At 61.6% G+C, this 15,514-nt stretch overlaps 2 protein-coding genes across 2 annotated transcripts; one reads left to right on the top strand and one right to left on the bottom strand.

The window, feature by feature from the left end:
• Positions 1-3,239: 3,239 nt before the first annotated feature.
• On the bottom strand, positions 3,240-7,209 carry LGI3 (leucine rich repeat LGI family member 3). The gene is made up of 9 exons (XM_064175631.1): positions 7,123-7,209; positions 6,529-6,931; positions 5,702-5,773; positions 5,197-5,268; positions 5,004-5,075; positions 4,830-4,901; positions 4,490-4,659; positions 4,248-4,412; positions 3,240-4,158 (listed from the first exon to the last, which is right to left on the bottom strand). The coding sequence occupies exons 2-9, from the start codon at positions 6,744-6,746 to the stop codon at positions 3,338-3,340; spliced, it is 1,662 nt and encodes a 553-aa protein (XP_064031701.1). The 5' UTR covers positions 6,747-6,931; positions 7,123-7,209; the 3' UTR covers positions 3,240-3,337.
• Positions 7,210-7,250: 41 nt separating this feature from the next.
• Positions 7,251-13,983, top strand: SFTPC (surfactant protein C). Its single transcript, XM_064175503.1, has 11 exons — positions 7,251-7,701; positions 7,809-7,958; positions 8,107-8,247; positions 8,319-8,429; positions 8,944-9,036; positions 11,290-11,379; positions 11,592-11,954; positions 12,842-12,952; positions 13,036-13,146; positions 13,688-13,792; positions 13,901-13,983. Exons 1-10 carry the CDS (start codon positions 7,657-7,659, stop codon positions 13,781-13,783), a joined length of 1,311 nt encoding a protein of 436 aa, XP_064031573.1. The 5' UTR covers positions 7,251-7,656; the 3' UTR covers positions 13,784-13,792; positions 13,901-13,983.
• The last annotated feature ends 1,531 nt before the right edge of the window (positions 13,984-15,514 follow it).

Genomic DNA, 15,514 nt, shown 5'->3' with positions numbered 1-15,514 from the left:
CTCCCCTCCCCACTCCTCCCCCAAACGCGGCCGGACCCCGCCCAAAGCAACTTGAATGTCGCGGCCGCGGCCCCTGCGCAGTGGAGCTCGGGTGGGCCCCACAGGAACAGTTCCACCGGCGGCAGCGGCTCTTAAAGCGGCAGCGGCTCTTAAAGCGGCAACGGCTCTTAAAGCGGCAGCGGCTCTTAAAGCGGCAGCGGCTCTTAAAGCGGCAACGGCTCTTAAAGCGGCAGCGGCTCTTAAAGCGGCAGCGGCTCTTAAAGCGGCAACGGCTCTTAAAGCGGCAACGGCTCTTAAAGCGGCAGCGGCTCTTAAAGCGGCAACGGCTCTTAGAGCGGCAGCGGCTCTTAAAGCGGCAGCGGCGCTCAGAGGGGCAGCGGCTCTTAAAGCGGCAACGCTTCTTAAAGCGGCAGCGGCGCTCAGAGGGGCAGCGGCTCTTAAAGCGGCAGCGGCTCTTAAAGCGGCAGCGGCTCTTAAAGCGGCAACGGCTCTTAAAGCGGCAACGGCTCTTAGAGCGGCAGCGGCTCTTAAAGCGGCAACGGCTCTTAAAGCGGCAGCGGCTCTTAAAGCGGCAGCGGCTCTTAAAGCGGCAACGGCTCTTAAAGCGGCAGCGGCTCTTAAAGCGGCAACGGCTCTTAAAGCGGCAACGGCTCTTAAAGCGGCAGCGGCTCTTAAAGCGGCAACGGCTCTTAGAGCGGCAGCGGCTCTTAAAGCGGCAGCGGCGCTCAGAGGGGCAGCGGCTCTTAAAGCGGCAACGCTTCTTAAAGCGGCAGCGGCGCTCAGAGGGGCAGCGGCTCTTAAAGCGGCAGCGGCTCTTAAAGCGGCAGCGGCTCTTAAAGCGGCAGCGGCTCTTAAAGCGGCAGCGGCGCTCAGAGGGGCAGCGGCTCTTAAAGCGGCAGCGGCTCTTAAAGCGGCAGCGGCGCTCAGAGGGGCAGCGGCTCTTAAAGCGGCAATGCTCTTAAAGCGGCAATGCTCTTAAAGCGGCAACGCTCTTAAAGCGGCAATGCTCTTAAAGCGGCAACGCTCTTAAAGCGGCAATGCTCTTAAAGCGGCAACGCTCTTAAAGCGGCAGCGGCGCTCAGAGGGGCAGCGGCTCTTAAAGCGGCAGCGGCTCTTAAAGCGGCAACGGCGCTCGGGGGGGGCAACGCTTCTTAAAGGGGCAACGGCGCTTAGAGGGGCAGCGGCTCTTAAAGCGGCAATGGCTCTTAAAGCGGCAACGGCTCTTAAAGCGGCCACGGCGCTCAGGGGGGGCAACTCTTCTTAAAGGGGCAACGCTTCTTAAAGGGGCAACGGCGCTTAGAGGGGCAGTGGCTCGTAAAGCGGCAACGGCGCTTAAAGGGGCAACGCTTCTTAAAGGGGCAGCAGCGCTTAAAGGGGCAACGCTTCTTAAAGGGGCAGCAGCGCTTAAAGGGGCAACGCGTCTTAAAGGGGCAGCAGCGCTTAAAGGGGCAACGCGTCTTAAAGGAGCAATGGAGCTTAAACGGGCAACGCTTCTTAAGGCGGCAATGGAGCTTAAAGCAGCAACGTAGCCTAAAGGGTCAATGTTTCTTAAGGCGGCAACGGCGCTTAAAGGGGCAACGGCTCTTGAAAGGGCAACGGCGCCTAGAGGTGTAAATGCCACCCTGAAAAGGGCAAATGGTACTCCGAAGAGGTCAAATGCCACCCTTAAGAGGGTAAATGCCACTTCAAAACGCAAAGGCGAGCCCTAAAAGAGGTCCTCTCTTAGGAGGGTGAAGGAAACTTCTAAGAGGGCAAAGGTTGCACTTAAGGGGGCAAATGCAACTCTTAAGAGAGCAAACAGGACACTTCAGAGGGCAAATACTGCAGTTGAGAGGGCAAATTCCACTCTTAAAAGGGTCACCTCCCCTCCAAGTGGAGCAGTGGGGCCCCTCTCTTTTTATTCCCCTGCCCACCAAATGAGCCGAGTTTGGGATTTGTTTGTTTTAAGAGGCTTTGAGGGATGTTTTGGCGTTGTCTGGGGGGGTGAGGGGTGTTCGTGTGATACTCAGGTAGGGGCAGGTATGGGGGATGCATAGAGGACCCCACTGACATACTGAGGGTGCAAGAGGTCAGCGAGGACAGGGCAGAGGGAGGCGGGGGTTTGGGTGGAGGTGGCAGAGCTGCTGGGTCATGCCAAGGCAGTCAGATGTGCTGGCACCACCCTGCCATGTTGATTCAGTGGGGTTTAGCAAAATGCCCTCCCTGGCACACCCCAGCTGGGTTTATGCCCCATGTGTGTGCTTAACCTTAAGCACCTGCTCAGGCATGTTCTGAACCGAGGCCAGGGCAAGCCCTGGCAGACCCTAAACCAAGGGGCTCAAACCCCCCACCCCCCGGGCTCAGTGAGGTTTGTGCAAGGAAGGGAGTCTGTGCCCTCCCCTACCCCCCAAGCTGTGAGCAGATGCAGGCAGGGCTGGGGGGCACAGTGTGTTTATTGTGGGGGGGCGTTTTGGTGGGCACTTTGGGTGTATCTGGCACGCTGGGGCCATGCACAGAGCAGGACAGAAGCCAGCAGCCAGTTCTGCTTCTGTGAGTGGTGGCATTGCCTTGGCAGCATCCTGCCAGCCTGGGGCATCCCACTGTCCTCCAGCATCCCATCTGCATCCACTCCAAACATCCTGCTGGCCTCAAGCATCCTATCCTACCTACCTTGGAGCATCCTATCCAGCTTGGATCATCCCATCCCCACCCACCTTGGAGAACCTCATCTACCTTGGATCAACCCATCCTCATCCAACTTGGATCATGCCTACCTTGGATCATCTCCATCCCTCTTGGATCATCCCATCCCATCCAGCTTGGGTCATCCCATCCCCCTTGGATCATCCCATCCCCATCCACCTTGCAGCATCTCATCCTGGTCCTGCCTGGCATATCCCTGCTGTCACTCCACTCCACTGCCCCTTTCTGCCTCCCCCCCCCCAGACTCCCTGCCACCAGCCTCCAGCTCCAGTGGGCAGAGACACCACCCTGGCCCCCTGCCAGCCCAGCCAGTGCCACAGAGCCAGCACCCAAGGGTGTTTCACCTTCTTGCCTGCATCCCACTGGGTGCTGGGCAGGTGGCTGCAGGTGCTGCAATGGGGAAACTGGGAGTACTGGGGCGGGGGGGGGCAGAACTGGGATTCCTGGGGTCCAGCTGAGCCCCTGGCAGTGGGGCTGTGGGGGCTGGGTGCTGCCCAGAAGGCCATTTGAAGGGTGGGTGACTGCGGGGTGGCACTGGGGCTGCGCCCAGGGAGCTGCAGGCAGGACGAAGGGGCTGGTGGGCACATGAGCGACCTTGGCGTGGGGGTGGGGAGTGAGGCAGGGAGGGAGCAGCCTGGGCTCTGCCACCCCCCACTCACAGGCTGAGGTCCACCACCACGTGCCGGTAGACCAAGGTGTTGGCTTTGAAGCTGGGAGCCAGCAGGAGCTGGACGTCGGCGGCGGGCACGTAGCGGAACGCCCGCGGCGCCTGCACCGACAGCTCCTGGAACTTGACGAACTTCTGCTTCTCCTCTTCCCACAGGTACACGTGGGTGAAGGAGAAGTCGCTGCCCAGCGCCAGGTACTGCCGCTGCCCCACCGCGAAGGGCTGCATCACCATGGAGCCGCGGGACGGCAGCGTCTGCACCTCCACGAAGCGCTGCTGCCCCTCCCAGCGCAGCACCTTCGAGTCGCCGATGTAGCGGCTGAGGCAGAGGAACTGCTCCCGCCGGGCCCTGAAGTGCTTCACCATCTGCACGTCCAGCACCTCCCCCACCTCCCCCTGCGCCACGAACTGCTTCTGTGCCCGGCTCCACTGGTAGATGACAGGCGCCTGGGAGCTGCTGGAGATGATCAGCCTCGGCTTGCCCTCGTTCTCCACGTACTCCACGTCGGTGTCGCGGTGCCAGGCGTGGAGGGCTTGGTGGGAGTAGAAGCCGTTCTGGTTGAGGCGGTAGAGGCTGGTGGAGCCTGCCTTGGAGCTGTCGGCGATGACGAAGTACCAGTCCCCCTCGATCTGGAAGGCCTCCACGTCGTTGGGCTTGCGAGTCTTCTGGCTGTCGATGTCCTGGATCTTGATGAACTTGTCCACGGCCGTGTCCCAGCGGTAGATGTAGGAGCCGCCGAAGAGCTGCGCCACCACCACGTACAGCTGCTCCTGCGCCACGATCGGCTTGCAGTGCACTGCCGAGTGAGCTGCCGGGCAGGGCACCGTCAGGCTGGCACCGCCCCCCCGCGGCGGTCGCCCACCCCCCACCCCCCACCCCGCCACGCCGTTGTCTCACCGGGGATGCGGTCGAAGTCGCGCAGCTTGCGCTCCACGTAGTCCCACTTGAGGATGGTGCAGCTGCTGGCACCGGGCTGTGCCAGGGCGACGTACAGGTCGCTGGCATAGGTGAAGGGCTCTGCCGACACCGACTGGAAGGGCAGGACCTGGTGCACTACGAAGTCTGGAGGGGGACAGGCGGCTGGTGAGGAGCTGGAGCCAACCAGCGGGAGGTCGATGGGCTGGCAGGGGGTCCCTTACCCGTGGTGATGCACTGGAAGTCGCTGAGTGCCAGGTCCCGGATCCGCTGGCCCTCGAACTGCCCGGGGCTGCTGCAGAAGGTGGCAGGGACCGTGGTGTTGGTGCTCTCCAGCCACTCCACCAGCCACTTGATCTTGCAGTCGCAGGCCAGCGTGTTGCCCCGCAGGTCCCTGCCGGGGACATCCCCGAGTCACCACCCCAGCACCCAGCCCAGAACGAGCAGAGCATCCCCACCTGAGCCCCGGGCACCAGCATGCCACCCTGTGCCCAGCACGGTGTCCTGGGGACGTCACCCCGTGCCCAGCCCTGGGAGGTGTCCCTGGTGCCCCTCCAGCCTTACAGGTCGCTCAGGATGTCCAACGGCTTGAAGAGGTCCCGGGGCAGGGTCTGCAGGTTGTTGTTGGCCAAGGAGCTGTGGGACAAGAGGCGTTGTGGGGGGTGGCAGGAGGTGGTGAGGGGGCAAGAACCATCCCTGTGCCCCCAGGGAATGTGGGACCCCTCCCCAGGTACTCACAGATGGGTCAGGGACTTGAGGCCACGGAAAGTGCCCTTGGAGAGAGCCTGGATGTCATTGTTCTCGATGAACCTGGGGCAGGAGGAGATGGTGACACAGCCACAGCAAGGGCACAGGGCCCTGGCACATACCCACACCCTCCCCATGCCCTCCCTGGGGTCACCCCCATGCCCCCCATCCCCATGCCACGCACAGGTACTGGAGATGTGAGAGGCCAGCAAAGGCATTGTCCCCGATCAGTGAGAACTTGTTGGAGTTGAGAAGGCTGCAAAGAGAGGGGAGAGGTGTCAGGGTGGGCAGGGTGGGCACAGGGGGCACTGGTAGAGTCAGGCAGGATGGGCATGGGGGCAGCAGGATGGTCAGGAAGGATGGGCACAGGGGGCACTGGGAGAGTCAAGCAGGTTGGGCACAGGGGCACTGGGAGAGGCAGGCAGGACAGGTGCAGGGGACACCAGGATAGTTGGGCAAGATGGACAGAGGGCACCAGGAGGGTGGGGCAGAAGGAAATGAGGATAATTGAGCAAAACAGACACGGAGGACACCAGGAGGTTGGGCAGGGTGGGCACAGGAGGCACGGGCAGGCTGGACATGGAGGGCACCAGGATGTTCGGGGAGGATGGATGCGATGGGGACCAGGATGGTTGTGTAGGATGGAGAGGGGGGCACTGGGATGCCAGCTGCTGGCACAGGGCACGTACAGGAACTGCAGGGAGGGGATGTGGGCGAAGGCTGCCTCTCGGATCTCGGTGAAGGCTGCGTTCACCAGCGTCCTGCCAGCGAGACCCAGCCTCAGGGCTGTGCCACCCCTCTGCCCCTCCTCCCCGCTGGCACCTGCTGCATGCCACGCCAGTGCCCACTCGGGGCGCTGGGCAGGCAGACAGCGACCCCGTCAGCAGTTCTGCCTGCTGGGGGTTGGCACAGAGCAGGCAAGGGACTGAGCAGCCCCTGGAGCTGGCACCCACCCCACAAGATGCCCGCACCCTGCGGCACCGGTGGCCTGGGTACATGTGGGGACACGGGCATCACACATGATGCCTGGCACACAGGATGCCACCACGCACCAGTCCAGTGCCCCCCTGTGTCCCCAGGGATCCACCAGCCCTGTCCCCTTGGGGCTCTGGTCCCCAAGGTCACTGCAGCCCTCGCTGATGGATGGCTGTGTGTGCCACCACTGCAGGGCACAGGGACCAGCCCTTGGGTGTCCCCAGTCCCCTGTCACCACTGCAGGGCACAGGGACCAGCCCTTGGGTGTCCCCAGTCCCCTGTCACCACTGCAGGGCACAGGGACCAGCCCTTGGTGTCCCCTAGTCCCCTCCTCCCCTCTCCCCGCCCTCCAGCAGACCCCTGCCTGCCCGTACCCCACCCTGCCACACGTTACCCACCCCCCCACACCATGCAGCACAAAGAAAGAGGTTGCCCCTGGCACCCCGGGGCAGCCACCCTGCCAGCCCTGCACCCTGGGGACGTGACCTGCTGCCCGTCCTCATCCCTGGCCCCCTCCCCATGCCAGCGCCTGGGCACTCACAGCGAGATGACCTCGGGGGGCAGGTTCCTGGGCACAGCCTTGGAGTCCACGCAAAACGCAGTGTCCCGGGTGCAGGAGCAGCTTGGGGGGCAGGGAGGTGGCCGCGGGGGCCTCCGCCCCTCAGCTGGCAGCCAGAAACAGGCCAAGGTGAGGAAGAGGAGGAGGAGGAGAGCAGAAAGCTGACCCCATGGCAGCCTCCTTCCAGGCTGCAGCTCCATCGCTCTGGCCTAGCTCTGCTCTTGCCCGCCCGGAGCTGGTCCCAGCGGCTCCAGCGAAGCCTTTTCCTCTCCTCTCCTTCTCCTCTTCTCCTTGCCAGGAGGTTTCAGCGCGGAGGGGACGAGCTGGTGGCAGCTGAGGCTGCCAGGGCCCCAGCGGCTGCTCTGCAGCACATCGTGGTCCTGTGCTGCGGGAAGGAGGGAGGGATGGGAGGGATGGGAGGGAGGGATGGAGGCAGGGATGCAGCTGAGTGACAGCCCGAGCGGCCCCGTGCCCGCGCCGCTGGGCGTGCGGCAGCGCAGCTGCTCGCCAGGGAAGGTGCCCACAGGCTGTGGGGTGCTGTAGGGGGGCACCGGCGTGGGGTGAGAGGAAGGTTACCCAGCTGCAGAAGTGATGCCACCCACGTCTCTCCCACCCCCGTTGCTTCACCCCCGCTGTCCGTTGCTGCAGTGCTGCCCTCGCCAGCTCCCAGCCTGGCCTGGCAGGAGGCTCTGGGCATCAGTCCCATCCGTCCATCCCGTCCCTGGCACGGCGTTCCCAGCCAACAATGAGCCCAGCCAGCTCTTGCTTCACGCTGGGGGTGGGGGGATGGCACAGCTGCCACACCTCGGGCAACAAGGACCCCCGGGGATGCATGCTGAGGGTGCTGGCTCCTTGAGCAGAGCCCACAGCTGGGTGTGGAGAGTGGTGCCCGCTGTTTGCCTTGGCACCTCTCCACCCTGCTGGGAAAAAGCCCTCAGAGGTTTCATTTCCCCCTCCTCGGCTCCTCTCCAGGCTCAGCAAACAGAGCACAAGTGGCACCTTGGCAGCTGAGGTGGCATCAGCCTCCTGCCACCCACCCAGGACCCTATAAATGCCCTTAGCTCCTGCTGGCAGACAGACAGGAGGCACTCGTCGAGGGAGGAGGGCAAGATGGATGGCAGCACCAAAGAGGCACTGCTGGAGGAGGCACCTCCGGTAAGGAGCACCCAGCCTGGGCAGTTGGCGTGGGGCTGGGCGAGGCAGCAGGTGCTCAGCCCCATGCCAGCTGCTCAGCTGGGTGCTCGCTCCCATGTGTCCCACAGAGGTACACGGCCACCCCCCACCCGCCTGGCATCCTCCCCCACCAGCTCAAGTGCCTGCTGCTCGCCGTGGTGGTGGTGCTGATCCACCTGGTGGTCATCGTCGCCTTCCTGCTGCTGGGGCTGCACATCACCGAGACCCACACCGAGACGGTGAGGAGGCACCAGGGAGGGCACCGCGGTGCCACCGGCTCTGGAGACGGGCTTGGGAAGGGGCTGGATGGTGGCAGGGAGGGCAGCAGGGTGCCCCCAGCTCTGGAGGTGGATGTTTGCGGCTCCCTGACCCGCCCGCACTCGGCAGGTCCTGCAGATGACCACCCAGGGGCTGGGCGGCGAAGGACCCCCCCAGCGCCTCTCCATGAGCCGGAGGGAGCGGACAGGGACGCTGGCAGTGCCCGATGGGCTCAACGCCTCTGCCATGGTGGTCTACGACTACAGCAAGGTGAGAGGGCAGAGCGAGGGGGTGGCAGCCCCGGGGCAAGGCTGAGCTGACCCAGCTGTGTCTGCTCGCAGCTGCTGGTGGGCTACAGGTCCTGGCGGCACCAGGCCTGCTACGTTACCCGCCTGGACGGCGACAGCATCCCGGGGCTGGACAGCGTCACCGACACCTTCCGGCGCCGGCAGGTGACTGCCCACCGCTTGCTCTGGTGCCCACCTTGCTCTGGTGTCCTCCTTGTTGAGGTGCCCTCCTTGCTCAGATGCCCACCTTGCTGAGATATCCTCCTTGCTGAGATGCCCTCCTTGATTAGATGCCCACCTTGATTAGATGCCCTCCTTGATTAGATACCCACCTTGTTCAGATGCCCACCTTGATTAGATGCCCACCTTGCTCAGATGCCCTCCTTGTTCAGATGCCCTCCTTGCTCAGATGCCCCCCTTGATTAGATGCCTCCCTTGCTTAGACACTCTCCTTGCTCAGATGCCCACCTTGCTGAGATATCCTCCTTGCTGAGATGCCCCCCTTGCTTAGATGCCCTCTCTGTTTAGACACCCACCCTTGCTTAGATGCCCACCTTCCTTGGATGCCCACCTTGCTTAACACCCACGAGCCCAGCTCCTGCATCCTGGGCTCTCAGGGTGGGCTTGCTGGGCTTCCCCTGGAGGGGAGGCTGCCAACCTTGGTTTTCCTCTCCTGCAGGCTGAGCTGGAGGGGACTGGGGGCAATGCCACCCCCTTGGCTGACCGCTCCATCCTGGGCACCACCATGAACATCCTCTGCAGCACTGTCCCTGTCTACTGGGCTTAGCAGTGGGGCTGGGGCCAGCCAGATGGGCATGTGCCCATGCTCTTGTCTTGCCTTGGGCACCTCTCCCCCTCCCCAGCCTTGTCCTGCTCGTGGCCCAGGAGCTGCCCAGGAGAAGCCACCCAGCAAGCAGCTTGGCACCGTGGCTCTGCCAGGGCACTTGCAACAATAAATCCAGTGGGATTTGCTTTGGGATTCAGCTTCTGTCTGCTCCTCTCACTCCCTCTGTGCGAGCCAAATGGCCCTCCCCAAGCTGCCAGGGATAGGTGGCATCCTTGCCCCAGGGATGTCACCCTGTAGTGTCTGGCATGGAGAGGTGCACCTCGAATATTGGGGTCAGTTTGGGGCTCCTCACTCCAAGCAGGACATTGAGGGGTTGGAGCAGGTCCAGAGGAGGGCAGGGAAGCTGGGGAAGGGTCTGGAGAACAGGGCTGGGGAGGAGCAGCTGAGGGAGCTGGGAGGGGTTTGGTCTGGAGAAGAGGAGGCTGAGGGAGACCTCATTGCTCTGTGCAGCTCCCTAAAAGGAGGCAGGAGCCAGCTGGGGTTGGGCTCTGCTCCCAAGGAACAAGGGCCAGGAGAAGAGGAAATGTCCTCAGGTTGCCCCAGGGCAGGTTCAGCTTGGCCACAAGGAACAATTTCTTCCCCTCTAAGGTTGTCCAGGCCTGGCCCAGGCTGCCCAGGGCAGTGATGGAGTCCTCACCCCTGGAGGGGTTTGGGAGCCCTGGAGCTGTGGTGCTGAGTGCCAGGGGTTGGTGCTGCCCAGGGGCAGTGCTGGCTCCATGCTCTGCAAGGTCTCTTCCAACCCAAACCACTCCATTCTGTGACTCTGTCCATCACTTTGCCCACTGCCAGGACCACTCAGCCCAGCCAAGGAGCAGCCACTCCTCTCGGAGAGGTTCTCCATCCCCATCCCCTCCTCATGCACGGGGGGGCAGAGGAAGATCTCGTCCCTGGTGATGAGAGAAGGACATCCACAACCACCACGATCCACTTGCTCCAGGCCCCCCCCATCCTTGACACAGCCCCAGCAGCTCCAGCTCCCCTTCCCCAAAGCAGCCAGGAGCACCCAGGGCAGGGCACACTCAAGCACTGCACCAGAGAATGGGGCTGGGAGAGACCCCAGGAGGACCCACCCAGGGTGCCAGCAGCGCTGGGCAGCAGGACCTCACCTTTCCCTGCCTGTTAACTCAGGGCTGTCCCTGTCACCACCACCAAGGACACTAAGGAAGGGTCACAGCTCCAGGAGAGAGCTGATGCTTTGCTGGGAACAGGGGGGGAAAAATGCCCCTTGGCACCTGTCACCACGGGGTTGGCATCTCTGCACCCCGAAATGCCATGAGCCAGTGCCACCCTGGCAAGAAGCTGGGTCAAGGAGGGTGTGCACAGCCTGGGAAGGTGCTGAGGGTACCCACAGCCCTCTTCTGCACATGGTGGTGGAGAGCAAACAGCCAGGAACCACTTGAGGGTCTGCCATGCTCCTTGACACCTTGGCACAGGAGGTGGCAGAGTGCACACCTGCACCCTCACCCCCAGCTGCAACTCTCTGGGGTCCAAAGGGTCAAGGAGAGGACCCAGGGGTGGCTGAGGAGATGCCAGCCTGAGTCCAACCACAGGTCCAGGCAAGACCAAGGCACAGCAGTGTCACCCTGCCCTGCTGCTTGCACCACCCAAGCAAAGCCTCACCACGGGCAGCCTGGAAAGTCCCAGTGCCAACAGCTTGAGCCCTCACGGTGCCAAAGCACCCCCAGGGCCAATGCTGTGCAGCACCCACGGGCTGGCCACGGCCCAGGGACATGTCCCCACTCCGTGGTGACCTCACTGCCACCCCAACCTTGCGGTCTGTGAGAGAGCTTTGATCTTCTGCTTGCACTTTGCCCCCCTGCAGCAGCTCCAGGTGCCCAAGTTGCCCAAGGGACGTGGGTACAGAGCCAGGTCTCTCCTTGCCCATGCCCGTGGCCGGATGCTCCACCTCAGAGGGCAGCTCCAGCCCTGGCAGGAGGGTTTGTTTTGGCTCCAACACCTCGCTCCGGACCCTGGGAGAGGTCCCCACGCTTGGGGACAAGAGTCCTCAGAGCCTCTCGACCAGCAGGTTCCCAAGGGAATGCAGCCCTGGAGAAGGAGATGGACAAACACAGGTGGAGTGGCTCCCACACCCACGCCTGACTGCACCCCAGTGCCAGGAGCCCACTCACAAAGGGCCACCCAGTTCCCCACCCCTGCAGCCCAGTATAAAACCCACAGGACCAGCAGCTGCCAGGCAGCCCAGGCTGGGAGGAGGAGGAGGAGAAGGAGGCAGTAATGGAGAAGCAAGTGGTGGTTGAAGAGCCTTTGGTGAGTCTCTGTGAGCTGCAGCAGCCACACTGGGGGTGCCCAGCAGCAACATTCAGCACAGGGCTTAAGCCCAGCTGGTCCAGGGGGGCACCAGTGAAGGAGGGATGGAGGAAGAACCCCTGGGAGCTCGGGGAGGAGGAAGGTGGGAGCTGAGGATGCCTCCTGCATCCCTTCCTTCTCATCCTGGTTTTCCACCCATCCCACGCCCGCAGGAACCAGACAAGGGCTGCTGTGGCACCGGCTGCTGCAAGCCAGGCTGCTGCTGCCTGCCCTGCACCAAGTGCTGCCTGCCCTGCGCCAGCTGCTGTGCCAAGTGCTGCCTGCCCTGCACCAGCTGCTGCGCCAAGTGCTGCCTGCCTGGCTGCTGCAAGTGCCCGCGCTGCCCCGGCTGCTCCTGCCTGAAGAAGGCTCTCTGCTTCGTCCCGCGGCTGCTCTGCTGCCTGCCCCGCAAGCTGCTCAGCTGCCACCACCTCAGGTGCCTGCTGATGGCGGTGGTGGTGGTGGTGCTGCTGGTGGTGATCATCGCCGGTGCCCTGCTGATGTGGCTGCGCGCGGACCAGGCGCAGGCTGAGGCTGTGAGTGAGGGCAGGGAGGGGGACCCTGGGGTGGGATGGGTTGGAAAAGAGCTTTGAGGCTGCCCAGGCCTTAACTCAACACCAACAACTCCACTGCCAAACCCTGGCGCTCAGCACCACAGCTCCAGGGCACTCAAACCCCTCCAGGGGTGAGGACTCCATCACTGGCCCTGGGCAGCCTGGGCCAGGCCTGGACAACCTCCGAGGGGCAGAAATTGTTCCTCATGGCCAAGCTGAACCTGCCCTGGGGCAACCTGAGGACATTTCCTCTTCTCCTGCCCTTTGTTCCTTGGGAGCAGAGCCCAGCCCCCAGCTGGCTGCAGCCTCCTCTGGGGAGCTGCACAGAGCAATGAGGTCTCCTCTCAGCCTCCTCTTCTGCAGACCAATCCCTCCCCCCTCAGCTCCCTCAGCTGCTCCTCCCCAGCCCTGTTCTCCAGACCCTTCCCCAGCTTCCCTGCCCTCCTCTGGACCTGCTCCAACCCCTCAACATCCTTCTTGGAGTGAGGAGCCCAAAACTGAACCCAGCACTCAAGCTGTGGCCTCCGTGGTGCCCAGTCCAGGGAGTCAAACCCTGCACTGCTGCTGCTGATTCCTCTGTAGAGCCTCCAACCCTCCAGCACATCAACACTGCCACCCGACTTGGTGTCACCTGCAAAGTGCCTGAGGCTGCTTTGGTGCCCTCCTCTGGACCACTGACCAAGATACTGAACAGAGCTGGTGCCAGCATTGAGCCCTGGGCACACCAGCGGTGCCCAACCACCAACTGGAGTTAACTCCAGTCCGTACCAGGCTTCGGACCTGGCCCCTCTGGTCCCAAGTGGGATCCACTTTCACCCTCCAGGGCAGGGCTGCCCCAGGCAGTGAGTTGCCCTCCCCATGCTCCCCAGGTGCTGCGGCTGGGGCTGTGGGGAGGAGCAGCCTGGGATGAGGACGTGGCCACTTTCTACCTGGACAGTGGGGATGGGAACCCTGCCACGGTCATCTACGACTACAGGAACGTAAGTGGGGACGTGGTGGGGGCAGGGCTGGGGGTGGGATCAGGGTGATGGGATCAGGGTGATGGGGATCTGTCTGCAAACAGCTGCTGGCCAGCTACAGATCCCAGCTCCAGCACTCCTGCTACATCACCCCTCTGGACAAGGACAACATCCCAGGGCTGGACACCATCGCTGAGAGCTTCCAGCGGCGGCAGGTGAGAACTGGTGACGGGAGCAGGATGGGGCATGGGGTGAAGGCTGTGGAGAACAGGGCTGGGGAGGAGCAGCTGAGGGACCTGGGCTTGTTCAGCCTGGGGAAAAGGAGCCTGAGGGGAGACCTCATTGACCTCTGCAGCTCCCTGAAGAGAGGCTGGGGCCAGGTGGGGGTTGGTTTCCTAGTAACAAGTGATAGGATCAGTGGAAAAGTTGCTCCAGGGGAGAATTAGTTTGGAGATGAGGAACAATTTCTTGGCTGCAAATGTGGTCAGGGATTGGCACAGACTGCCCAGGGAGGTGGTGGAGTGCCCATCCCTGGAGGGGTTCCAGAAACCTGTGGCCCTGGCACTTGGGGACAGGGTTAGGTGTCCGTGCTGGGGTTGGAGGCTGGACTGGGTGATCTTAAAGGTCCATTCCAACTCTGTGAGGCACCTGGCAGTGCCCTGGGGGTGCAAACACACCCCCACCCTCCCTTGATGAAGACTTGGGGTGCAGCTTCCTGCTGCTTTTGCCTCATTTTCCTTCCTCTGCCACCACCAGGCTGAGAACAGACTCACCATGCCCGTGGCTGATCGCTCCCTCCTGGGCACCACTGCGAGCATCCTCTGTGCCTCCATCCCCATCTTCTGGGCTTAGCCTTGCTGGGTGAGGGTGAAAGATCCTGCTACCCACAGGGGTGTGGGCAAGGAGGGCTGGGGGACATCCCCCCCACCTCCACCAACACCCCCCCACAGCGTCCCATTTGCCTTGCAGCAGCCCAGCCTACACCATGCTGCCACAACCCTTTCATCCCTCCAGGAGCTTCACTCACACCTCTGCAATTGGGCAGCTCCCTGATTTTGGGATGTGCCAGGGGCCACGGGATGCCAGGGGGCTGAGAAGGAGGTTGTGAGCTTGGGGAGGTTGGCAGGGTAGAAGGTTCTGGGGAGGGGGCTTGGGTTTGGTGTGTGGTGTTGCATCCTTGCTGCAAACATGGGCCTGGGTTGGGTTGGGTTTGCTTGGGTCGAGTTGGGTTGGGTTAGATTGAGTTGGGTTGGGAGGAGCTGGGTTGGGTTGAGTTGAGTTGGGTCAAATTGGGGTGAATTGAGTCAAGCTGAGTTGGGTTGGGTTGGATTGGGCCAAATTGGATTGAGCTGAGCTCAGGGAGTTGGGTTGGGAGGAGTTGGGTTGGGAGGAGTTAGGTTGAATTTAGTTGGGCTGGGTTGAGTTTTGCTGGGTTGAGTTGAGCTGGGTTGAATTCAGCTGGGTTGAGTTGAGCTGGGTTGGGTTGAGTTGAGCTGGGTTGAATTCATCTGGGTTGAGTTGAGCTGGATTGGGTTGAGTTGAGTTGGGCTGGGGTGATCTGGGCTGGGCTGGGCTGGGGGTGCTGGAGGTGTTGGGTGGGTGCTTGGGTGAGCTCCATGCTGGGGTTTGTCCCTTAAAGTCTTCTCAGCTTTGCCAAACTCGAGTGCAAAAATGACCTTAAAATCCCCAAATCCAGGACATGTAAAGACTGAAAATTTTCCCTTCCAGTCCTTTGCTCTTGCCTGGCTTCTTTTTTTTTCCTTAAAGCTGGAATTTGGGGCCCTAAGCAGAGCTTTAAGTCTGGGATAAGGGAGGAACTCCCCCACCCACCCACCCAGAGCATCCCTCGGTACCAAGGTGTGGCTCCAACCAACCCCAGCTGGAGCCCAAGCCGGCAGGAAAACTGGATCCATGCTGTGGAATGGGATAAAGCAGAAGGGGGAAAAGCCAGGAGGGATCAGAGCTGATCCCACAGGACCTGCCCAGGACCACCAGACACTGCCCCAGGACTGGGAGGCTTAGGGGAGGATGCTGGTGTCAGTGGGACAGGGATGCTGGAAGCACCAGGATGGGGATCTTGGGGCTGCCGGGATCAGGCATGGTTAGGACTAAGATTCTGGCACCATCAGGATCATTAATAGGAAAGGCAGAACAGTGTCATTAGGATCATTATTAGGACAGGGATAAAAGCATAATTAGGGCTAATATTAGGACAGAGATCATATAATTATTAGGATCATTGTTAGCAGGGGACAATATTGTCAGGATCATTAATAGGATGGGGTCAATATCAGCAAAGGGATCATTATTAGGGAGGTTAATTAGGATCATGATTAGGACAGGGTCAATATCAGCAATGGGATCATTATTAGGGAGGTTAATTAGGATCATTATTAGGACAGGGTCAATATCAGTAATGGGATCATGATTAGGACAGGGTCAATATCAGTAATAGGATCACTATTAGTGAGGTTAATTAGGATCATTATTAGGACAGGGTCAATATCAGTAATAGGATCATTATTAGGGAGGTTAATTAGGATCATTATTAGGACAGGGTCAATATCATTATTAGGATCTTTA

Source organism: Pogoniulus pusillus, chromosome 42, assembly GCF_015220805.1.
Source record: "Pogoniulus pusillus isolate bPogPus1 chromosome 42, bPogPus1.pri, whole genome shotgun sequence".
Taxonomy (NCBI): Eukaryota; Metazoa; Chordata; class Aves; order Piciformes; family Lybiidae; genus Pogoniulus; species Pogoniulus pusillus.
This window is presented reverse-complemented; position numbering and strand designations above follow the sequence as displayed.